The sequence below is a fragment of the Ciconia boyciana genome, chromosome 8 (assembly GCF_034638445.1).
Source record: "Ciconia boyciana chromosome 8, ASM3463844v1, whole genome shotgun sequence".
NCBI lineage: Eukaryota > Metazoa > Chordata > Aves > Ciconiiformes > Ciconiidae > Ciconia > Ciconia boyciana.
Genome location: NC_132941.1, coordinates 61,820,704 through 61,845,800, shown reverse-complemented (window position 1 = coordinate 61,845,800; position 25,097 = coordinate 61,820,704). Strand labels below are relative to the sequence as shown.

The 25,097-nt window shown below is 41.8% G+C and overlaps 1 protein-coding gene across 6 annotated transcripts in view; it reads right to left on the bottom strand.

The window, feature by feature from the left end:
* Positions 1–25,097, bottom strand: part of TACC2 (transforming acidic coiled-coil containing protein 2) — a 90,655-nt gene that overhangs the window by 43,630 nt on the left and 21,928 nt on the right. For 5 of the 6 annotated variants that reach the window (XM_072870859.1, XM_072870862.1, XM_072870860.1 and 2 more), the window contains one exon: positions 2,672–2,835. In XM_072870859.1, coding sequence (XP_072726960.1) covers positions 2,672–2,835 — 164 coding nt within the window. Of the gene's footprint in view, positions 1–2,671; positions 2,836–20,546; positions 20,809–25,097 lie in introns of those variants that run through there. The other variant, XM_072870863.1, reaches the window with a different exon arrangement.

The window sequence follows — 25,097 nt, the reverse complement described above, 5'->3', positions numbered from 1 at the left end:
ACCGAGGGACAAGAGGACACTGCTATGAGAAGCTGATGAGACAGGCAACAATAATTTAAAATACTACCAAAATAATAATAACAACGACAACAAAAAATTTAAAAGCACCCTCAAATTCATTTGCCTCGAGAGTATAACCCACGTTCTCCAAAACAAACCAAGTATGTACGGAGGAATGGAAGGGCTCATTAGTGGCACTTTCAGGGGTTCCGAGGTAGTTTCCATACATGCTCTGTTATTGCTCTTCCCCTCCAGACTTGCCCGCAGACTGACTCCCCTCTTCTGCTCTGCTGCTGATGGACTGGAGCCATGCAGCAGGTTTTACCCCACCAGGAGCTGGCACAAACCCAGGATGAGTCTAGCTATATTTTACTTTCATCATATTTATTAAGCTAGTGTTGAAGTCAACCTAATTAAAAACTCTCCTCTTGGCTTTCCAGCAGTGGGGTCCAGCTGTTGCGCTAATGATATCATGCAGCATAACTGCAACCGTCTGCATAAGTAATTATTGTCAGATATAGATGAAATAATCCTTTAAAAAACTTACTATGCTTCCTCCTTCCACCCAAGCACATGCTCCGTCACCAACCTCATGTAGAAGACAAAGCCATGCAGCTGGCGAACCAGAAACCCAGCTGGACATCGCTGCCTCTCCCTCTGTGTGTGCCAGGCTCTCTGGCTGCCCGTAGTCCTTACTCCTCTTTTATAGAAACCTATTTATTTAGCTGTATGGTACCAACGAGGAACTCTGCTTCAACTGCCCATAACCCCCAAGGAAGGGACTCATTCTCTTTGTGTGCAGCCACATGCATAAGCTATGAGGTAAGTAAACTACAAGATAACTGTTACTCAAGTGGTTTATAAAGTACAAAACGTTTAACTGTTCGCATTTCTGAAGAAGCATGCAAACACCTAAGCTATGGTCTTAGTATTATTAATTTCTTCTAAAGATTTCCAAAACAATTGAATGCTTTGTGTTGCCCTCCTACATTTGAATTTTTTCTGCGTTACACATCTTCCTTCCATCACATAAATTACCCTGTTGTATAACTTCATTTTGCATAACTTTGGAATGCTGAACATAGCTGTTCATTTGTGGTAACTTGCCTCCCATGGACAAATCTTATTTGCAAATGAAATGTTTTCATCTCTGCCATCCAATGACCTTCAATATACTTCACACTGGCCGTGAATAGATATATTCAGTTTCCTACCTTTCTTCAGAAATATCTGAAAGAAAGAAGGGGGAGATCTGGGATGTAGGGAGAAAAGAATCACATGTGCCAGGGAAGCACATGTGTAGTCAAGGGTTTGAAGATAATCTACTGCAGTAATTAAAAACACACTCCAACCCTGTTTAGCATATGTGTTCTTTTGTTCTCTCAGCACTTATTTTGTAATCATTAGATTACAAAAGATGAGAAAAAGAAAAGAAGATGGAGAATGAGTAATGTTGTTTGCTACAATGAAGAGGGAACTATAACAGCAGAAAAGAAAAAGTGTCAGGATGTGTCAGTATTTCATTTTTATTTTGTGGAATCAGTTTGTTGAACATCTTTCTAGCTTCTTATAAACTCGTATAATAAATCATGATCTTAAAGAGCATTCCTTAATGCATAGCTCCCAGAAATGCATTAGGTGGCTCAAGACATTTGCAAGACTTATTTGTCACTTTGCTGAAGCTTTAAATCAAAGCTGGACAGCCTTTTTAATACACACACCAGCCATGGACCTTGCTTTGCCCACTGCTAAACATAGCCGCTTCTACAGTGGAAATGGAAGCTTTAAAACCCTGCCCGGCAATGCTATACATCTTTCCAAAGGAAATACAAGTAAGCTTCAGTCTGCTTAGAGTAAAATTACCTTTATACAATTTAGCCAGGTGATCAAGATGACTTGACTTTCAGATGGGAAAGAAGACAGCATAATGGGGAACTCAATCTTAAACTGTTGAGCTGTCATCTGACAGCCCAAACAAAGCTATTTTGGGCTAGCAGAGTGCTTTCTACTCCCTCATATTCCATTACTCAATTTGGAGAACAAAGAACACTTTTTTGGGGAAAGGGTTTCTTTGGTTTTTTAAACAGACTATTCCCTTTTTAAAGGTTAATATGTATATACCGATTTTTATGTATGTATATTATACATACATTCACACATACTCCCATGTTCCTCCTATACTGTACCATAGAGCAATACTGTACCACAGAGCTAATAGAAATACTTCTATTGTTCTATGAGCTTTTTGTTTACCTTCTGTTTCAGCTGATAATACATTTGAAAATAACATTTAGTTAACTGTCACTGTTAATGGTACTCACCCAGGTACCTGCATCTCTATCTCATACCTCATTTTTTTACTCATCTGACTCTGTAAAAATCCTACAATTCTGAGAGAAGGGAATGAAGTTTGATTCAAAAGGAATAAAGGTTTTTCTAGAAAACTCCTCTTTCCTTTATTATTTGTCAAATGTTATAGACAGATTCTCCAATACTTTATTCCAGGAGACGACAGGGTTTTTCCTCTCAGCACGGATAAGGCCCCGCATACACTAACTCATCTTCCAGGAAACATTTTATTAGCATCAGTTCCTTGCCTGTGCTAACACAAACACCTCCCTGCAGCTTCACCTTCCCCAGTAACCTGTCCCACTCATTCCATGCTCGTTACCTGTGTCTTCCAAGGGCAGCTGGGGTTTTATTTCTTGTTCTGCTATGTCTGCTACAACTGCTGCTGCCGCCGCCGCTTCAGGGGGTGGCTGCGGAGGTGAAGGTGGTGCCTTTACCGGTGTAGTGGACTCCGGGGTCTCAAATGCTTCTTCAGAGTCAGAGCTCCTGGTGAAAATCAAATGAGAGACTAGTGAGCAGAGTGACGATTCATGTTTGCAGGTCATACTTGGCAATGCAGGGCTTTCTGAGCTGATGGCATAGATGTCAGCTATCAGGCTACCTCTGCATTTCCCAGAGGAGATTTTACATTGCAGTATGGTTTCCAGAGCAGAGTATCATGGCTGTGGTCTTCTCCGTATATAAGTATTTATATCACTTAGGACTTCTTTGCGTTACAAAAGTGAACACACACTTGGAAATAAATCTGCCCTGGAAAGCCTGCTTTCTAGCATGAAGGTGGCTCAACCACACAGACAACAACACTGACACCCCTGTCTTAGTTTCTAAAACTCTCCTTGGCACAAGTGTACCTAAATCAACTAAAAAAAAATAAATAAACAGGATCTTCTCAAGAGATTTCACAGCTTCATCAAAAAACCCACCTAAAACAGCATCAAACCTGTGTGTGTGCTCCTACAGGGGAGAAAGCAGGCACGGAGATACCTGAGCTGCAGCAATTCCTTGTGCATCCTGCTCCCGTGGAAATACTACATTCTGTTTTTAGCAGAATTTTACCATAGCCCTTTTCAAACAGTAAGTGTATGGCTTTGCTGCACAAGGTAAGACAACCTGTAAAACACATGGAGTCCTGGTATTATCAATAAACCTTTTCTAGCACCTTGTCTAGCTCACACAGACACAAAAACCCAGCAGGAAAACAGCAGCACCCAAAATGGAGCCAATCAAATGAAGCACAAGCTTGAAAGGCAGTAACTGTACAGAACGATGGGTAACCTCGTAAACCACACAAGGCCACACAATTTGCTCTTACAGCAGTACAGCCTTAGGAAACTGTCCTTCTAGATCTGAAAGCTATAGATCTTATTTGTTCTTAAACCAAACTGAAATGAAATTTTAGCTTTTAAACATTTCTTCTTGAAGCCTTTTTTTGGGAGCAAGGAATGCAGTAACAATGGTGTCATATTCAATATGCACTGAACATATGTTCAATATATGTTCAATAAGCATTTCTGTGGGTCAGATGCAGATTTTTACTGCTGGTCTGTAATAAAGTGAATTGAATATGACAGTTTCCTAAAGGACAGGACTGATTCGCCTCTTTCCAGTGGTACTTTGCATGGCTGTAGTCTCCACTGCTCCCCATGGCTTTCCACATCCCCCAGTGCAACGGGGACAAAATTTGCATGAAATGAAAGGCCATTTCATCCCCCAGAAGCACTCTACAAGCCATCCTGAATCGGGGACTCTTCTCATTTTGTTCAAGTTAAAAGATAACTCTGAGCTGCCAGATTCTGTTTGGTTTCTCAAAGCTCATGATTATTTTAAGCAGCTCCATGTCAGGAGAAGTACAAGTACAAGATTTGCATTCAATTACATTTGCCTAAACCTATCACAGCATGAAGCCTTGGGCGAGCTGGGGAAGAAAAGACCCCGATGTCACCCCTGACAGCTCGAGGAGCACAGCGGACCCGATTCTCCCCGGCTGCCTCCGCAGAATCCCAATGGGAGCTCCCACCTCCTCGCACGCCGTCAGGGCGCGCACCACAGCTGGGCTCCGAGCCCCATCTCCCCTGTCTGAACACCTCTACTCCTGCGCAAAGCAAAAGGATTTCTACTAGCTAATAGCTTTGGATGTTTGTGTTACTCGGGGATTTTGGGAGATTTTTTTTTTTCTCCCCAAACTTATGTCACTGCCTGGGGAACTGCTCAAAAAGAGAGTGCCTGGCTTTCAATTATACCTATTGCTGCGGCTCCTCGAAATACCTTCTTTGTGTCATTGCTTAAACCATATTCATTCATCAGGCCACAGAACAGACAAATTGGAAGAGGTAGGCTGCAGCATTTTAAATTATATCCCTTCAAAGATGCACCATGATTTAAGTTCAAAATATTTTAAGCTTAAGAACAGCTGCAAACAAAGAGCTTCTGTAAATAAAGCTGCACAATAGGGATTCAACAAAATAACGCTTTCTCTTCCTTCCACAGAGCTGGTTCAGGAAACTTTTAAGCTGAAGAATCAAAGAGAAACAGAGTTGTGTGATATTTTCCCAGTAGAGAAATGTTTCTTGTGTCATAAAAATAAACCTAGAAAGTTACCATCTAAACCAACAAAATTAAAAGTAATTCATATCTCTCAGGGTTTCACATAATTCTGCACTGCGCTGTACTTAATTAATGCTTTACTCTCTTCATTTCGAACCCAAAGTGTTGCTCTGTAATACTGAAACAATAATGGTTGCACACGTTTAGACCCCTTTTTTCCAAACTGCCTGTATAGCACATGTAACATATGCAGTAAATATATAGACATATGTAGTATCACTGAAATTGTAAAAAGTCTCTATTTTCATGTCCTACTCATGTTTGTAACTGCTTTGTTAAAACTGGCTTGATGGCACAGTTCTGTGTCCTCCTTTATTTAAATGATGGAAAGACTGTGCATGTTTATCTCCCTTTTAAATGAGCTGCCTTTGTTTACTTGGTCTCTTCTTTGGATGAGGTGGGCATAAGCATTTGAAGTAAAGGGAAAAGTCTGTTCTTTTTTTGTTCACTGTATGAGCTTCCACACTGGAGAACCTCCCGAGCCTGTGGACAGACAGTTGTGGTGCCTGAGCTCCAGCACAAGGCTTTGTTTTGCTAATATTTAATAATCCCCAAAAGATTCTGATGCAATACTCCTAATTTTCAGCTGCGCCCCTCCATAAGCAGCAGTGTAAGTAAGTAAGAACTGTCTTAACCATAATCCAAATGCTGCTGAGTTTGTTATGAGAAGCAATTGTGCTGGCAAAATATGGTATTTAACAAAGAAATATGAAGGGAAGCTGAATACCAGAAAAATGTTCTTTGTCATAGCCTGGGATCTGGGAGAGAGCATAAAGCCTGGAAGCGCATACCAGGCCTACGCTCCAAGGTCTACGTTACATATATCCTGGAAAAATTAGATCCTGTGTTCAGTTTTCCTTAGTGAAAATACGGATGGTCTCTCTTGCATAAGATATTTTTAAGACTACAGTCCTACTTTCAAACTGTGAGAAAAGATTTTCCCAGAACAACAGGATTTCCTGTGAAAAGGAAATTACACATTTCAGCCAGTTCTATTCATAATGTCTTTTCTCTGAGAAATACATGGAATACATAGAAAGAAAATAATGCTGCCACAAAGTTCATAGTGTAAAACAGATTGCCAAATTGTGATATGCTGTGAGACTCTGCACCAATTCAAAGCTGTGCAAGGAGCAGCCACCACGGACCCCGCTGCGGGCAGGCTCTCACGAAAAGAAGAGCCCTTGTATCATCTAGAATATTATTCTGAAGCTCCAGCCAAGGATGGAAGCTCAGTGAGATGGGACGCATGGGTTTTAGAGATGGAGAACTCGTTTGCTGGCCTCAGCTCGTAACGTTGTGGAGATGGGGTGTGTAAGTGCAGATCCAAGTCTGCAGGACTAGTCTGTGGGGCAGCGATGAAGTAAAAGCTACAGGAAGGAACGTACATTCACACGTCCTTTTAGCCCGCTTGGGAAATTAGCGGGAGCTTGCCTTGATAGCATATGTCATATGTTTCCATCTGTATCCTTTGGGTTTTATACATAATGGGCAAAAAAGTATAGACTGTAGAAGCTACAAAATGATTAGATGATAGTAATAGAATACAAAATGACCAGAAACATTCTTCTAGTCCATCTCTCTCACCTCCCTTCTTGAAAGATACCAGCAAAGAGTAAATGTAACACATAGAGATGGGGGAGAGAAGCAGGGGAGAACTGAGAAATGCAAGAATCGTACTAGACCAACACAACTCTGGCAACACTGCATCACCTTGTGTTGCAGGAGCACTCCCACTCTCATCCGGAAACTTTGAGGTCTTGCCCAGCCCGTTACATAAATCTCCGGAGGAAATAGTGAAGGGAGTCACTAGGGCTGACTTTTCTTCACTTTTGGCCTTGTGGAAATCCAGCCTCATAAGTTACATTACCTTTTTTTTGTAAACCACAGATGCTTATAATTTTAAGTCCTCCTCTATTTCAGAATGAAAAATTGCCTTTTTGTCACTGTAGCTGGAAAGCGCTCAGTAAGCAGGAATGAGAGTTCTTGTTCCACTGCCTCTCCTCACTGTTTGCCCTCTTCAGGCACGAAGACCTCTTCAGCCACTGAAGTGAGGTCATCCTAGCTGTCACTTGGAAACTCAATTCATTAAAAAGTAGTTTGCAAGACCTTCTACTAAAAAGTAGTTTGCAAAAAAGAGCTGCGACCTTCAGCCGCATCAGGAACCCTGCCATCTGTCTCAGGTTCTTCTAACATTTACACTACAGCAGTACAACCAATGCAAGTGTGCACTCCGGTTTTATTTCACAGGAATGAAAGGGATGTCTGATATATGAAAGAAACCTAAAAGCAGGGCTTTGACACCAGGACTGGGGTCAGCAGCCTCACTTCCTGTGGAGGGGCACAAGGGAGCAAATCTGGAACCGGTATGTGCCGAGGGAGCTCCATGGGCTTTTGTAGAGTTACTTCACTTTAGGTCAAATCTATATAGAATTTTTATTTAGCATATAGCCTGCTTCAGGAAAAAAAAAAAAAGGCAAAACCAAAAAACCCCCCAAAACCCCAAACATGCCTAACTACTTTATGGAGCACTGATCTATTGGTGTGCAATATGGACAGTCTGGAGAGGCATGGGTGTGTGATATTTTGGAGTTTTGAAGCCAGGAGCTGGAGTTGCATTATCGAGAAGCGCTGCCTGTGCTGGGAGTGGGGAGAGGGGGATGGAGCCAAAGGAGCTGCTCTCCACCAGCTGAGGTTGTGGAATCACACGTAACAACATCAAGACCAGCTTCAGGGGGATCTGCTCCATCAGAGCTAAGGTGAACAGCCTCTGTCCACCCGTATTTAAATTTGTATATTTTCTTCCCAACTCTGCACTTAGGAAAAAGTATGTTAAATTTCCCTTACTAGTGGAACATGTTCCAGATTAACTGAGGTCTCTCACACCTGTCAGTGGTATCACTGATGCCCAGCTAGCACTCCATAAACTCATTCTTCTCGCTGGTACTCAAAAAACTCTATCCACTAATAGTTTTGTCTCTGTGTACCTTTGTTTTATTGACATCAGACCAGAGGCAACAATTTCATTCTCATGGTGTATTTGGAAATATGACATATCGGGAGGAAAGAAGTCAGGGAATCTTACAACATGCAGACAACACCAACTGTGCTCCGCTACCACCCAAGAGTCCTTGGAGGGTAATGAAACACAAGCAAGGACTCCAAAGCTTTACTGGAGAGCTGTTGTTTGCAGATTGCCTTCTAATTGTAGTTTGCGGGATGCTTGGAAACGTACAGAGCAATTGAGGACTGTCTCAGACGATGAGCAATTCCTGCCTGATCAATTTTAACTGGCAATAACTTCTAAAGTCTTTTCCCAAGATATAGCTGTACTCCCTGAGGGGGAGGAGACAGAAATGGATATTTTGTCTTTTTTTCCATCTCATCTTTAGATCCACATGTTCTTTACAGCTGGCTAGAGCTGCAGTTCAAGGGGAAAATGGCTGCTCAAGTACCTCCATCACCTCTAGGCCACATAAAACCACACTAGAGTGATCTGCAGATCTGTTGCCCTGGGCTTTAAGAATCAAATGACAAATAAGAGCGCACAAGGCACATGCATCTGTTACCAGAAGGACATCACGCAATGCTTGGGTCCCGTACTGAGATTTCTGTGCAGCAGCGGTACTAGCAGGGCTCCGAGACGAACAGGGAGTCCAAAGCCACGTGATGGAAGGACCCAAATGAGCAAACGCTGCAGTGCTGATACGTAAGCGCTACCTGTGGCAACACCTAAAGGCAATGCAGAGTTTCCATCAGACCTGGCCCTCCAAAGCGTCTATAGCTGCTATATCATGAAGTTAAGGTATACATTTTACATGAGTATTTACCGAACAATTCATCATACACCATGACAGGAATCTAAATTAAAAAAAAAAAAAGGCAACTTCTTACAATGTTCAATTTAGTACTGAAGATGAATTTTGGTTTTCATTCTTGTAAAACCCATTGGGAGATGAGCTGGAAATAAAAAGGAGGAATAAGTTCTGTAGTCTCACCTCCATCGATCATTTTCAGAGATGATCCTCATAAAACCTGCATGAATAATTCAGATCTGGTTTACTAATGAGATCAGAACCAAGAATGCAGGACTGCCTGCATACTTCTGAGGTCAATCTGGTTTGCATGTTACTTAAGCAGGCACATACACTGCACTGGCAAGATTTGAAAAGACACTCAGTGACTTTAAGCTTTAGTTTCTAAAGCCAGAGAGGCAAGGCACTCAGAGATGCACATTAATTTCAGTCAAAGCTCTTTCACTGTAAACAGTCTGATAAAACCTTTGCAGATATCCTGGTGCCATTTTCAATGGTTAAAGTGATTTTTCCATATAGTTCTTAGAAAAACCAAAACCAAATAAAAAACAACAACAAAAAAGAACACTGAAGCAGGATGTTTCAGCAATACATCTCTCCAGATGAAGATCAATCCTGCTCTCAGCTCTGCCCCTGAACTGCGGCACATACGTGGTCTTGGTCAGTTCACTTCTGCATCCACCACAAGTCTGCCTTATCCACTCCGGCTGGGATCTCTTAAGGGCATGAACAGCTTCTTGCTGTGGATGTATGCAGAGTCCAGAGGGGGGAAAGAGACTGCTTGGCACACATTACATTTGAGGGTTTTTTCCTTTTGTTTATATAAAGCTCAATTACTGACAATCTCTTATAATTCATCTTGTGGTATCACTCATGTTGCAGTTACACAACTCTGTAATACAGACAGACATCCAATCTTTCCTCTTTTTTTTTTTTTTGTCCTTCAGACTCTTACAAATACAGCTCTGGATCATAATTCAAAATCACCACGAGAGCCCAAATGGTAATTCCTTTCCTGGAGATCAAGTTACCAACTTACGCCAGCAGCCATTAGCTGACCCAAGGGCCTGCTCACAAGGACCAAGAATATTCTACAGCTACAACAAAAGGTCATTTGTTTCATCCCAGCACTAGGTTAGGATAATATCAGATGTGTCAACTTTGTATGCTATCATTTTTGTACCGTATTTGCCTACTCAGTGACTTCCGGCTAACATGACATTCCACAATAATTAGCTTCTTTTAACATTATGATTGTTAGCTATGTCATTGTTTACCGACATGTTTTAAATATGAAACATCCCTACAGATCTTGAATTTTAATATTAAATTTGTACAGCAACATATAGAAAACATGGATACAATAGTAGATCTATCTGGTTATTTTAGGTATTAAATATTAATATTTGGTGTCTGAATTAGTCTACCTATCAAACCTAGCATCCAAGGATCTGCTAAATGCATGGTATTAAAAACAACACAAACGGTGATAGGCATAAACCTCACAAACAATACTTCCCTTCGCTCTAATAAAATACACCACTGAAATGATAGAACTTCTCAAAAGAGTTCAACAGTACAGATAGCTCTGAAAATGTTTTGCCCAGTGAAGAGCAAAACCAGCAACCTTAGCCTGGCCTACCAAAGCTCAAGGGTGGGTGACCTGTCAGGGACCACTGCAAGCCATCTGCCTTGCTGCCTCTCGCCCCATGGGGATTGTTCTCGGTGCTGGATCTGACGCTTATATTGAGTCAGGAGCCGGGGGAGGTACAAACATGTCACTTACATGTCACCAGACTTCATTTACAAGACAGTTCCTTTAAGGACACATTTCTGACCATTAACTATTAATGGACTTCTCTCACACTGTTGTAAGGGTATTCAGTGACAAGACCATCTATCCTATGATTAAATAAATTCACAACAAACCTATACTGTGAGGAGACAGACTGCAAAACAGGTCACAAGAAGAGGATGCTGAGAGGGAAACAGTCAGATCACCAACCTTGCCTTCCACTCAAATCCTGCTCCTACTAGCACGATACCATTGTCCCATCTGGAACATTACTACTGATTTGCACACATGAGATGAGAATCAAGCCTTGCAAATAAAATAAAATAATGTTTGGTACCCCCAAGGTAGCCACAGGAAAACCAGAGTGCATTGGTCTCTGAGGGTCTGCTCCAGTGAAACGCAAAATGCCCCAGGCTACACCAGGAGTCAGTGGGAACTCACAGCTTTCTAGCGCTGAGTCTGTCCTAAGCAAATACATCACCTTACGGAGGAATACTTTTGTCTGCTATCCGATATGTACGGTACATGTATAGAATATGTATCATGTGTGTACCAGAAAAGGCAATTACGCCTTGTGCTACTCACCTGCATTGCAACATTGCTGCCATATTTCATAGGTTCCTGACTTGCTAAGTCTGATCATCAAAACAAAACCGTAATTTCATCACAGGATTATTTCAGATTAAACAATAATGCTGGAGAATAATTTTAGTCTTACTTTATAACACTCATCATTGCTGGCCTACAGATCTTCTCTTTATTTTTACTTTGAAACTGGATATGGCTCAATGAAAAATAGGTACAACTCCAGCTTCTTCAATGACAGCAATTTAAAATAATTTTATAGAATAAATCCCTGAACTCGGATGAAGTTAATTTCCTAGGTATCTTCATTCTTTGTCCTGCTATCTTTCTGATGCGTTAAAACCCTAACAAAAGCAATATTGTAGGACAAGAAAAACAGATAGCAATTTTTTAAAAAAAGGTTTTTGTGAAAGAACATATCCAATCAAAGTTGGGAGGTTTAAATAGGAATTATGTTTTGCATTCATGGGTTTCTGCAGCAAAAGTAATATTCCACAAAATCATCCGCAGTTTCTTCCTCAGCAGAGGTGTTCCGCCCAACATAAGAGCAGGATAAATGTCACATGTTCATTTTATGGCCTGAGCTACGACGCGGCAGAGAAGCATCCTTTGCAGTTCTCACTTAAGAATAAAGCTTTTATCAAATAAATCTCATTCCGCTGAAACGACAAAGACCTACTTTAGTGCAATGCAATTACACAAGAACTCATATTGACACTGATGTGTGCAGAAAGCAGGGCAGGCACTCCTCTCCAGAGAAGGATTTTAATATTATTTCAGCATAAATATTCCTACAAGACCCATGGAAAACATGGCTTCCCAGAAAAATAATCACTATTACATTGAAGGTGATACTTCCCAGCCCACAAGTGATGTGTCATGACAGGCACATGGTTTAATTCAGGGACACAAGGGAGGAAGATCATTCTGCATCATGCTCAGAAGCAGCCAGAGTCGTTCCCCTGCTTTGTGCAGCTTTCTGCTTCTCCTCCACGCCGTGAGCCCAAGGGTTTAATGTCCTCTGCTGCCCCAGCACATCTCAGGCAGTTCAGCTGAAGTGTTAATGATTTACACCAGGGTAAATTTGGTGTGAAAGGGTAAATATGGCTCAGTTACATACTGCTGCTGATGCAACTCTACTGAGCGACTTCACTGCTCTTCCCATAACATTCGGCCTCCAATGTCAAGCCCTTGGACAACTTAGTGTCTGAGCTGAGATACAAGAATCTGATTTAAAATATTTAAAATAAAATGCTATGGCTTCCATTTTCAAACGGAAAATAATACCTTGCATGTTATCCAAACCACACAGGTCAGTTTGGAAATGTGTCTTCTAGAATAGATTGCAAAAAGAAACTTAAGAATTCCTCAAACATTAATCACTTACTATAAAAAGGCCAATTTTTCCTCACAGGATGATTATATTTAGATAACAGGATTAGAACTGCAGCAGAGGAGAATTAAAAGGGCATAATCACCTTAAAAATAATGCTGATTTTTGTTTTTTAACCTATTGTATTATAAGTAATCTTCCTACCATAACTGATATGGGAAGAAGGAATTATTTTTTCCTGCTTTTTCTGCTTGTTTATTCGGTGATTTTTAGAGCATTTTGTGCAGAAGCCAAATTCACACTCCCCCAACAAAAGCCATTTCCTGCTTTCACACAGCAACCAGAAAGAAATGTCTCAAGCTGTGGGAAGCCACATCTGAAGGAAAAAAAGACTGAGGGATATAACATGGCATACTTACAGCAGCACTTCAAACTACTTAAATCATTTTTCTAACTGATTAGCAAGAAGTTCCCCATATTGCTTTACATCATGTTAAATTTTTCCTTTTTATTGCTTTTCCTGAGATCTAACAGGGAATGTTTTTCAACACGACTGATATAAATGAATAATGAAGTGAACCCCCATCCTTTCTGGCCAGCCTGCTTTCTCTTTTACTGGCTTCAGTCTGAATAATGAAAACATCTACGTTACAGAAACAGGACCCAGAATTGAAGATTTTTTTAATCCCTATGTTCTTTTCAGGCAGATGCTTCATTCTCAGAGGAACAACAGGAAAATACCATTTAATTTAAGGCACTCATCTTCAGACATCACAACGGCAAATATACTAACGTGTCCCTAAATCACCAAGCTGCTAAATATTCAAACACATAGATCTCTTAAGGGATGAGAAGAAACAGTAAAGATGCAGGATACCCCAATATCCAAGGTAGAACATACTTACCACATATACAGTTATAATCAGTCAATGCATAATAATCCCAGTCAGTGCTGCAGTTTGTTCACCCTACTAGGTTAGGGATTGGTATTTGAATCAGTAGTTGATGTTTAAGTATTTAATACCCATGGCAAATACCTTTCCTCTGCCTTTGGTAACAAGCTCTAAAGTTTTAATTCAGGAAACAACATCCTGTTAACTACCTCCTCGGAAAGCATCCATGTGCCTGTGCTCGCTGCTATACAGCATCATGCAATGGCTTCAAGGGAAAATAATCAATAATTCATTGGGAGCCAGAGCCATAGGTTTGAAATTGCTTTGTTTATTGGAACTACCTTTTAAATGCAACAAGGCTTTCCAGAGCCACATCTCTGCTCAGCCACACTGCTCAAAAGCAGGACCCAGGGACAAAACAGCGACTGTGAAGTGCAGAGATGAATATATGACACTCGTAATCCCTGGGGCACCAGCTTATCTTGAGAGGCATAGAGATTTGTGCAAATAGCGAGATGTGGAAATAAGACTGTGTTCCTGCAATGCTTATGGTCCTTCCTTTCAGAAAGGAGATAAGGACTACACAGAGGGTGGGGAAGAAGGGAGGTGGGGAGTCCCTTTGCTAAAAGGGAAGATGGGAGAAAAGAGTCCCTCTGCCCCCAACCTGCTCCATATTCTGCCTATTTTACCCCTGCACAGCCTCTGTAAAGCTGTGCAGAGCTTCGCACAGATCCTCGCTAACCCTTATTCCTCCACCTCAACACATGAAGCAGCTTCATGGATAGAAACCTGGCCAGGAAGCAATAGGCACAAAGGACAAAAAACATCTTAACAACCAAAAAAATCTCTCATCAGGCTATAACAATTTCATCTCCTGACTCGGGGGTGGGTGTGATCCTTCTGCTGCCTCTCCAGCCTGGTGTAGCTGTGGGAGATTTCGCATTGACTTCAGCTTTACCTCTCCCGTGGGCACATCCTGTGCCGCTCCAGCTCCCAGCACAACGAAACCGTCCCTTTCAGCAGGTGCTGCGGGAACGCCAGGCTGAGGGAAGTGCCTGCTCAGCACAACAGCAAGCTGGGAAAAAGGAATCCTGATTTGCAGTGGCACCTCACCAGCTGGCACCCCGGCTGTCCTCCCGCAGCTCTGCTAGGTGAGGAACAACGGCTCTGAACCTTCTCTTCCCAGGCTCCTGCTTCGGAAGGGGACAGTCCTGCACTTGGGAAGTTAGACAAAGGGATTCAAATTCCTTGCTTATCCTCCCCCTCCTTTAGCAACCAAACCCTTTTCCCAGCACAACACTGGACTCATTTCTAACGAGAGCAATGAACTGTTAGTAACAGGACCAATAAATGAAGGTTTCTATGCCGAAGGAAATCAAAACTCAAAAGCAGGAGCTTATTTGATTCTAACTACCACTAGGTTTCAGATATAATCTGGTCTATATTTAGCCCTAGAAACAAACTTCTTTTGTTTAGGAAAACCCTATCTCATAAATTTGAACATAATTCTAAGGATCCCGTTTAATCAAAATCAAAGAAACTTGAAAAGGAAAGCCCCAGATTTTCCCAAAGTTTACTTTTCATCCCAACAGAACCAACGGCCCCAGTTCTTCCTCCGGAAAGCAAGAGGCTTCCCAAGCACCCATTCCTCTCGCTCATCAGACCTCGCAGCGGAGGGAGAGGAGCTGGAGCAAACAGTACTGTGGGGATGCAACCAGACAATTAACACGGCTCTACAGTTACCCTGAGGTCTGTCTCAGAGATATCTACACTTGCTTAAACCAAAATTCAGTTCACACGCTATATGTCTATGCTGCAAACTTCACTTTGGTTTCTAGAGCTAAGGAGGGATCTTACTATCTTGTCTAGGATTGCCATCAACGAAGGCTCTCAGGTCAAAATGTGCCTTAAAAGAAACCTCTGAAACCTCAGACTGTGGTGGAAAAAGGAAACTAATTCAATTTTTTTCCCCACTAAGCTGGATCTCTGGTGCTAACAGGAATACAAAACATGATAGCCACAGTCTGCTACTAAATTCAGACAGTTGCTTCAGAGCATTTAAGGATCTGAAGGGAAATGACACCTTTTTTTCTTAGAAGTTTTTCCACAGTAAAAAATATATTTGTTTGTTTGTTTCTTACAGCAAACACGCCCACTTTCTCAAAGAAAATACAAACTGCATTGAAATTCTAGCTATAATTACAACTGCCTTTTGCCACTGAAAAGCCTGCTTACCTAGACTAAATAAGAACTTTGTTACATAGCTAAATCCTTACAAAGCATCAGAGATGGATAAGGAAATGGTGTCTAAGACATTAGCAAATACGAAAACTCTCCATACGTGTAAGGTCTTAAAACAAAGGAAATGTGTTTATAATAGACAGAACCACTTTTCCATGTGCTATAATCATGTTAGAGAAACATTAAAAGCACCCAGGCTATTACCTCTTGAAACACACAGGACTGAAGAGCATCTTTGATTTAAATTGAAAAGTAACAAGCAGTTACTTTGACTGCCAGGTCAAGCAAAGCAAAAAGCAAAAGCAAACAGGGAAACAGTTCTGCCTGTAAGTGACAGCCACAATGCATGTGCAGGAACGCCTTTTCATTCATGTTTTTCCTACTTCACATCAGTTTGTATTTTCCAATTTGCCCGTATGTCATAATACATAATAGATGACAGCAGCTCCATTATGCATGGCATAGGGCACACCATTCACTATAGAGAGCTTTATAATATACACGTATTTGCCAGATGTGTGGCATGCCTTGCTAATAGAAGGGTGAGTGATTCTGGGGTCTTTTTATTTTGTTTTCAAGTCTAAACGTGACCTGCCTACTTCTAGTGACGGATGTAGCAGTTGATGTAATAACCTCTCATATCAAAGGAAGAGCTGTCATTGACTTCAGAGATGAGATCCTTTGGACTCAAATAAGGGAGGCTGGAATGAAAGACAGGGGAGCTTGACAGAATTTGCTTGTTACTTCTGGTCCATTTTCTCTTAAGTAAAACATCCCCACATCTTCCAGCAATTCACCCTATTTAGTAGACAAATCTAGAAGACAGAGTATGCTCTACTTATTGATGGGGATGCTTACTGATGACTGTCAATAAGAGGAAGAAGAAAACAAATTTACATAGAACGCTGACAATAGGTAGAACTATCTGTCAAGGGATTAACTCAGACTAAATACCAACTCAGTAAGAGAAGCCTCTCCTCCTCCCAAGACCCAAATTCTTCTCAATACTGGCAATATATATATATCCTACTCTTCCATCTATATATTCATTAAGATGATTTCCCTATGTATAAGCATATAAAACTGTGCAAATATTTTACCAGACTAATCTCCTTCAAACTTTTAAGAACCATACAGTGGATTCTTCTAAGTTTGGGAGATAGAAAAATAAAAAATGTGGTAGCAAGCAAGGGCTGCATTTTTGTACGTGTGCACAGATAACTTATATATACGTGAGTATATACGCACATAGACACGGAACAGCTGCTCCCATCTCTTATGCACAAGGCTGAGTCAATCCAGTTTAAATTTTTCTGAGTCCTTCCAGCAACCAACAAACATGAAAGGACCATGCAGCAGAAGAAATATTGAAAAACAACCCACAAGGGCACCAAAATCTTGGCCTGCTACCAACGATCAGTAACATTCAATTTCTTTCTTGGAGCCCGATCCAGCTCCCACTGAAGTCAGTGGGCATTTCACCATCAACTTCAGTGGGAGCTGGCTCAGTCTTCAGTCATTTTCCTCTTGGATTGGCAAGGGATGAAAATGTTAGAGAAGCAGCGTGTAGAGCTCCTGATGGGAGGAAATAACACATCATCAGCCCTTTGGCTGACCAAGAAATGGGCACTGAATGTAAATCCTGCCCAGTTGCTGCAAGGACAGCAACCATAATGCTCCACAAAAGGAAGGTGTGGTTCGTGCTCAGGAGAAAGGAACCCTTTCCATCGGAGAAAAAAAAAATTATTTAGAGATGACAGCTGCCTAAGAGCCACCAATGTTTCAAAACCTAGCAACATTTCCACTTTTCTAATACTTAAAAAGTATTACCAAGAGATAGAAATGTATTACTATTAAAAAGAAAACCACTGATAGATAGGTGATGGCACTTGGCAAACGGAATTCTGTTCACATCCTCAGCAGGACAAAACTGGTGCCTCAGCGTAGCAGGAACAGCGCATGCAAGGATCCCGTCAGGACTGCACCAGATGTAAGTGCATATGCACCTGAACAAATTCATGCACGCTAAACATCATCGTGCTGTCATCTGCTTTGATTTCAACCGAGTCCATTCCTATTATCTGATTGAAACGTGCCCTTGATTTAGCTAAATCTGTGACCACCAGGGTGCCTGCTGCAATTTGCAAAGCACATGACAGTGCTTATAATGTCAATAGCGAGGTCTGAACCACATCGCTTTTATCTGCAGTTAACTTTTATTGTCACGGGCTTCCCTTGGGCTTTCCCTTTTTTCTCATTCAAAATTGACTTTTTTTTTCTTTAAATAAAAGGACAATTGTCTACTGCCAGTGACTGAGTCGCTAACAATCCACAATGAACAACAGAACACCCCAGGCTGTCAGTATCAATACTGGTTTTATTACAAATACTTTTACCCTGGCTGAAACAAATTTACATTAAAATTGGGAATTTGGCATACACATGCAAAAAGAGCATATTTAATCATGGATACACTCTAAAATCTTAACCTAGACCCCTCTTCAGCATCGATTCTACCGTCAATTTCTTTCTACGACTCCCTAGTGTTTAGCGAAGAACTCCATCATAGGACACTTTGGAGAAACTCCTAAACCAGCAGCTATATAGGAATTTGTTTGTCTCTGTACTTTTTTGATGCTAACATAAATCCATTTCAGTAATGATTTCTGATTTACACCCCTCTAATCTAATGAGCTCAGGGCAGCCAAAGACAACTCGGCTCTCCCTTTGTTAAGAAGCTGTCTCCATTAAGCAGTCAGCCTCTGCTGATGGATAAAATGATGACTTCAGGGATGCTGTAACTGCGTGGGGAGTTACCCAACTTGCCTGGGACACGGCCAGATGTTCTTGCCTCTGAACTATCACTGCCATTAAGGAATTTGCTTGTGTCTGCAAAGTAAGTTAAATGTAACCTCATTAAAAAAGCACTGGTAAAAGTTATAGTTATTAGGGTACGAAGTCAAAACCTCAGACCAGAACTAATTACCATGACATCTGATAAGGAGGTTCTTGTTTTGGGAAAACAGGCTCATACTTTCTCAAGGATAAAGAAGCATCTCTGTACTTATCTTATTTTAAAGAGTATGTAGCTGGAGTGAAGAAAATGGCACACTCTCTTAGTGATTTATTTAATACAAGATGAGTAATATCTTTCACAAACTCTTCCCAAGGACATCAACAGTTATTGCACGACGCCTGTGCTAAAAGTATATCTGTTGATTATGTCGGGCCTTAAGGGATCATATTGAACCCCACAAGAATGACTAACTGCAAAAGATGAGTATATTTATATATGAAACAAGCCACTGAAAGAGATGACAATATAATTTACTCATGTGCCCCCAAAATATATACATATATATACACACCTTGATCAATATGTTCTTCAACAGAATGAATTCTTAAAAGGCTGTGAAAATCGTTGATAAAAAAGACTGAACCCTGCTTTAGCTCCATCTCATTTGTTGCCAGTCCTTGGATCACTGTTAAAAATCAGCACCAGTTTGTGCAGATGAAAATGTAATTTACAGTACTTTAAAGATAATGAGGCATTAATTTATTCCACCATACCATTAAAATAGATGCTGTATATAGGAATGCCAGTACTATATAAGATGGAACTATATAGAAAAAAAATCTTAACTGGTGAAGCTATACATCAAAAGAACAAAGGATGCAGAAATGCTGTTAGGCCTGTATCTTACAAATATAACAAGACAGTATCAAGCAAAGCTATCTGCTGATATACTGGAATATGACAATAGGGAGCATATACCTACTGGTAAGGCCTATTATAGAGGCAAAACTATCAGTTACTGCTCTATCATTCCCCATTGACTCTGAAGAACTTATCTCAAACATACAAATGATGTCTCAACTCTAATCAGATCTACCTTAATAAGCAGACATAACATTAAAAAAAAAATTTAAGAGACCTACATGAGGCTGGTTTGTAGACTAGCCCTACTGGATACATACCTAAAACTTACCAAAATACATGATCAGAAATGAACTCAGTGTTCAGACATGTTAGATAAATGTGATTTATGTAACTGAAATGACAATAGGAGACAAGGCAATTCTTCTAAAATCCATTCAGAGGTAAGGTCCGTGCTCTAGCATGCCAGCTTAGTAGTCTGAGGTGGAGGGTTAGGGAGAAAAGACTGTTGGCTAAGTAAACTGATCAATCCTCAACCAACAAATGACAAAATCCTATTTACAAATGGGAAATGACTCTGCTATTTCTGCATGCACATACATATTTGTGCACTTTCATGTATGATTTAGCCCTCTGAAAAAGTGATAACTTGTTCTGAATAACCACTAATGGTTTGCCTTTTCCTCCCTCCCCCCAATGATTCTTTCAGAGTTGGCCTCCAGTGAGAAGAGATCTAAGGACCCTTTGCTTATGATTCATCAGAGGGTATAACACCATGACAGGGACGGATGCTGACAAGGGTGATGTGACCTGAAAAACAGTATCTGTATAGAGAAAAGCAAAAAGAAGCTCTGAAAAACCAGTGAAATGCAGCTCCACGCCGTGCATTTTAAACAGAAAACACAGAGGTGGTGGGTTTGGGAGGGGGGAAGGGGTGTGTTTTTGTTCACTGGAAATGGTCATTGTGTTTGATTGATTATGCATCCAAAACATAAAAAGACAAAACATATGGTACACAGATACTGCTCGACACAAATGAATCGCGGTGGTCAGTCCAAGCAAGGTGCCTCCATACTAGGAAAGCATTATAAAAGATAACTCGCAATATTCAGCAAAACCTTAACTATGTCTCCAGCTGAATGCAATTAGCATTAAACAAAGGCCTCAGACACAAAAGTCAGCTCCTTAATGCACCGCACAGGTTAAGCGCAGAAAGGCTGCAGGCCCAACAGTGCAGAGGAGAAAGAGGAGAGCAAAGGGAATCCACACTTACATGGCCTCTGACGGTTCCCGGTGCAGGCTACCTGTCTGTGCCTGCTGCAGAGACTGCGACCCTCCCATCCTCAGCGTGCCCGTGGGCTGGAGCTAGATGCGAGCAAGGCCAGCTTCCTCCGTAATCCCACCAGCAAGGAGCCCCGAGAGCTCTGGCTGTGGAGAGGCTGCAATACTGCAGTGCAGATGGAAACAGCTGCTTGCATCAGTGGCAGCACAAGCAGAAACACTTCAGCAGCAGCTTCTCTTCTCTGAACTGTTGCCAGTTATTTTTTTTTTTTTTTGTCCAGATGAACACTATTTATAAAATAAAATAAAATCCCAGCCACTGTGACAGGCTAATCATCTGCTAAACATCAGTGGTCCAAGCAGCTACGGTGCAAGCGCCTCTAACACCGGACTATTGGCTATTGAAACTGGCTTCAAAAAAAAAAAAAAAAAAAAAAAAGAAGAAGAAGAAGAAAAGCAGACCCTCCCTTTAAGCACACATTGTCAGCTACTGTGGCTCCCCAAGGACCTACAGGCAGGACCATTATATTGTGTTGACTCAGCTGATTTGAAATGCAAATGCACGTGTGCACTGGATGCCATGCATACATTTCCCTTTAATAACAGCCAAGTTGTGCATATCGGGATGACTGCAGAGAGGATTAATAAGCAGAATGGCCGCTTTTTTTCTCATTTAAACAAATGAGCTCATCCCTCTTGCAAAAAATGGAATCTTCCATGAGGAACGTAGGGAGAATATCATGAGCAGCCAAGGTAAACAAGGCAATGTGGGAGCGGACCCTACCCGGCACAGCTCCATCCGACAGATCGGTGCACTTAACCATTTTGCTTCTGCCTGCACGGACCCCCTTGGTGGACGAGGAGGTGGAGAGCCGTGGGGATGCTCATCATCTAATACTGATGTGATTAGCGGTGAGGATCTTTAAGCCCAGAAAGTACAAGTCCAAGCAAACAGCATTCCAAACCCTATGAATAAGCTTATCCCTTTGCCACCGTGGAGGTACCAGGGTACTTCAAATTCACATGTGTAACAAGCAGAAAGGGCTGGGCACCATCACTCTCCGCATCACCGTCTTTAGCAAATAACAGATGCTCCACATACAAGTTATGTTTCGCATCACTAAAGGAGAAAAAAAAAAAAAAATCAGTCGCACTATCATCTACACTAGGAATTGAACTCCAGGGGCACAAATGACTTGAAGCTATGTAACAATTCTGGCTATGTGACAGGGCAGAGAGGTCACAGAATCACAAAATCATATAGGTTGGAAAAGACCTTTAAGATCATCGAGTCCAACCGTAAACCTAACACTACCAAGACCACCACTACCCCATGTCCATAAGCACCTCATCCAAACGGCTTTTAAATACCTCCAGGGATGGGGACTCCACCACTTCCCTGGGCAGCCTGTTCCAGTGCTTGATAACCCTTTCGGTGAAGTAAAATTTCCTAATATTCAGTCTAAACCTCCCCTGGCGCAACTTGAGGCCACTTCCTCTTGTCCTAAGGTCAAAAGGAACAGATAAATTGAACAGAACTATTAAAACACACTAGCCTCCAAGCACCTACCACAGCATGGCTTTTGTGTTTCCGTGGAAGCCTCACTAGCCTCACACCTTAAACAGCTTCTGGTTATTTTCTCTGCTTGCAAAAAGGGAAATCCAGTAGGGTTTGCTTACTTTACAAAAACAAGGGTTGCTGTATACATGTGCAAGGTTCTGTCTCTCTGGGTGCACCCACAGTAAATTGTTCTTGGGATAAGAAGAAACAAAGATGCTTAGTGAACACAAAACACATTTCATTTCCAGAGACTGCCTGAAATTAAATTCTGTTTTATGGACAGCATCAAAATAAATGTGCCCTTTTTTCTCTCTATTTTTTTTTTAACTAAGGGGAAAAGCTAGTGAGCCAGCACTTTGTTTAGCCACAAACTTCCAAGCAAGTTACAATTTTGGGGTTGTTTCGTTTCTGGTGAAAGCCAAACCCTCATTTCTAGTGTCTCATTGCTCAACAGTCATCTCAAGTCCCCCAGAGAAGCAGTGGCACCGCCTCACCCAGGGACTGAGCTTCAGAACTGCTGGTGCCCAGCTGGGTGCCTGCGCCAGGGTTAACCCCCAAGCCCTGCAGCAGAGCCCAGCTCGGATGCTCCCTTGCCAAGGCAGTGGCAGCTCACTACGCCTTCTGTATTTGCCAGCTCCCAGGGGAAGGCTCTCACTGCTTGGGCAGCCCAACCTGCCCAAACAGCCATTTCCAGTCAGCACCAGACAAGAGATGAGGAACCAGACTCGTCCCAGGCACCGTCACAACTCTACAACTCTCAGAGTAAGAGTCCAAAATACAGGACAGTGTCACTTGACAGGTTTGTACCTCTTCTGTGCTGGAGAATACAGGCGGCTTTTTAGCCCTTTTACAGCAGTATTTACTTCACCAGACATTTACCAGGATAAGCATAAAATGCCATGAACTGGACAATTTTGTTAATGACAGCAAATCAGCAGAGCTAAATAAAAACACAACTCAGTGTGCAAAATTTTAACGTAATGTCAGCTGAACACTTGTCAGGAGCATTCCCAAGTAAGTAAAACACAAGATCTGAAGGAAGTGTATGAAAAGCCCCATGTACACTCTGGCAGTAGATCTGAAATGGTTAATAACTCCAGTGTTTCCATCCGATACGGGAAATGAATGGTACCAGCCAACAGACTAAAATTACATGGCTGTATTCAGAGACCCTATTAGGTTGAGGTTACAGCTCAGCTTCAGTTTTGCATGCGGTAGCTCTACTGAAGTTCAGAGGACTGGTCTTTTGAATATCATATGAGCTCCCTACTGGATTTGTTACAGAGAAAAGAAAGACATTGAGAAAAAAAATGTCCTCAGAAACGCAAACACCATATTGAGAAAGTAAAGCCCTAGCAGGTACCTGGAAGCCAAGAGGGAGAGCACAGGCACTGTTTGTCCTGCCAGTGGGGAAAACAGGAATATTGTGGCATCTTCCGAACAAGTGTAAAGAATACACTGAAAATGCCTGTGTCAACTCCCTCAAGTTTCATGCGTACATCTAGTAAATAAACAAAGGCCCAATAAAAAAAGGCTGGGATTGAATCCTATTCTGAGGCAGCATGGTCCTTTCAGGAGCCGTATAGTGGAGAAAGTTTTTATCCCATTCCCCAACGCTTCTATGCAACAGACATTCGAGTTCCACTAGAAATCGCAGGTCTTGGCTAACATGTTCACTGACAGTCTGCAGATCAAGGGCTTCAGCCTTTCGATCCCAGCTGCCCTTGGTCTCTCTGCACGTATTGTGTGGGTTAGCAGGGGGCTCTGGTCTATCGTGAGGGGAGTCACAGAGAAGGTATTGTCTCCTTCTCCCCTCCCTCGCACCCCAGTTTGTGTGCACAGCTCACAGCATGGCTCAGAGATTCACCACGAGGACAGCTCACCGCCTCTATGCCGCTCCTGCTTATAAAGGGGACAGGATTTAACTCTTCTCTTTGAAAAATAACCATCCAAGCAGCTCAATTACAGCAATGTGAACTGGAGCACTGGCAAAACAAGAACACTAGTGAGACCTTGATGGATGTGCTTCTGTCAGTTTAGTGTCAATACTTTGTTGACTGGCCAGAAGAGAGCTGCTCAGAGCCTTAGGAAAATGTTTCAGATCAAAAATGAGGGAGCTCAGACCATTACACCCAAAGGCACCTGCACAAAGAGAAGTTACGTGCTCGAAAGCAGTGGCGGTTCTGACCAAGGACTACATCAACAAGATCCAATGAGAGAAACTAAAATTAGGAAAACAAAATCAAATCAACCTTCACATGCAAATTCCTAATAGTGAGTACAGTTACCTCATGGGGAGGGAACACATTTAATAATTTTAAAACTCCAGACTGTGACGGTCTTTCAAAAAAAGATGTGCTGTAACTGAGCCTTGGACTTGAAAGTGTTTATCGACTAAGGGATGCAAGTGTAACAACTAATAGACTGCAGTCTCTGGCCAACACTGTGCAAGAAGCCAGACTGTAGATGTACTTCTGATTTGGCCATAAAATCTGTTACACTACAAAGCTGTCTGCAGACCAACCCTAGGTTGAGGTTTGGAGAGGATCCGTCATTTGGCTTGTTGCTACATTCACCCAAACCCACGCATTCTTTAAACGACTCTAGATGCTCAGAGGATCATGTCACTCATTTCACTTCTTGCACTTCCAAGAGAGGGGACACGTAATTAAGCATCATGCAACTACAGCAGTAAGCTTGCAGAGCTGGCTCTGGCCTTTGATTTCTCTGTGGGGCAGAAGCACAGAGTCTGATAGAGCTCGAGTCCAAACACAGACGTGGTGGGATCAGCAGCACTGGAAGGTTTTCCCTGCAGCCCACCCTGATCGGTAAGAAAGACCTCAGATGAGAAGGGAGCTCTCCCTCTCCTGCCTGGCCCCAATCCATCCTCTGGGCCTGCCAAGAAGTATCAATTTAGTACTAAATTTAGTGCTGGCTTTTAAAATATGAGAACTGTGTTGACACTATAAGTACATTTTGTAA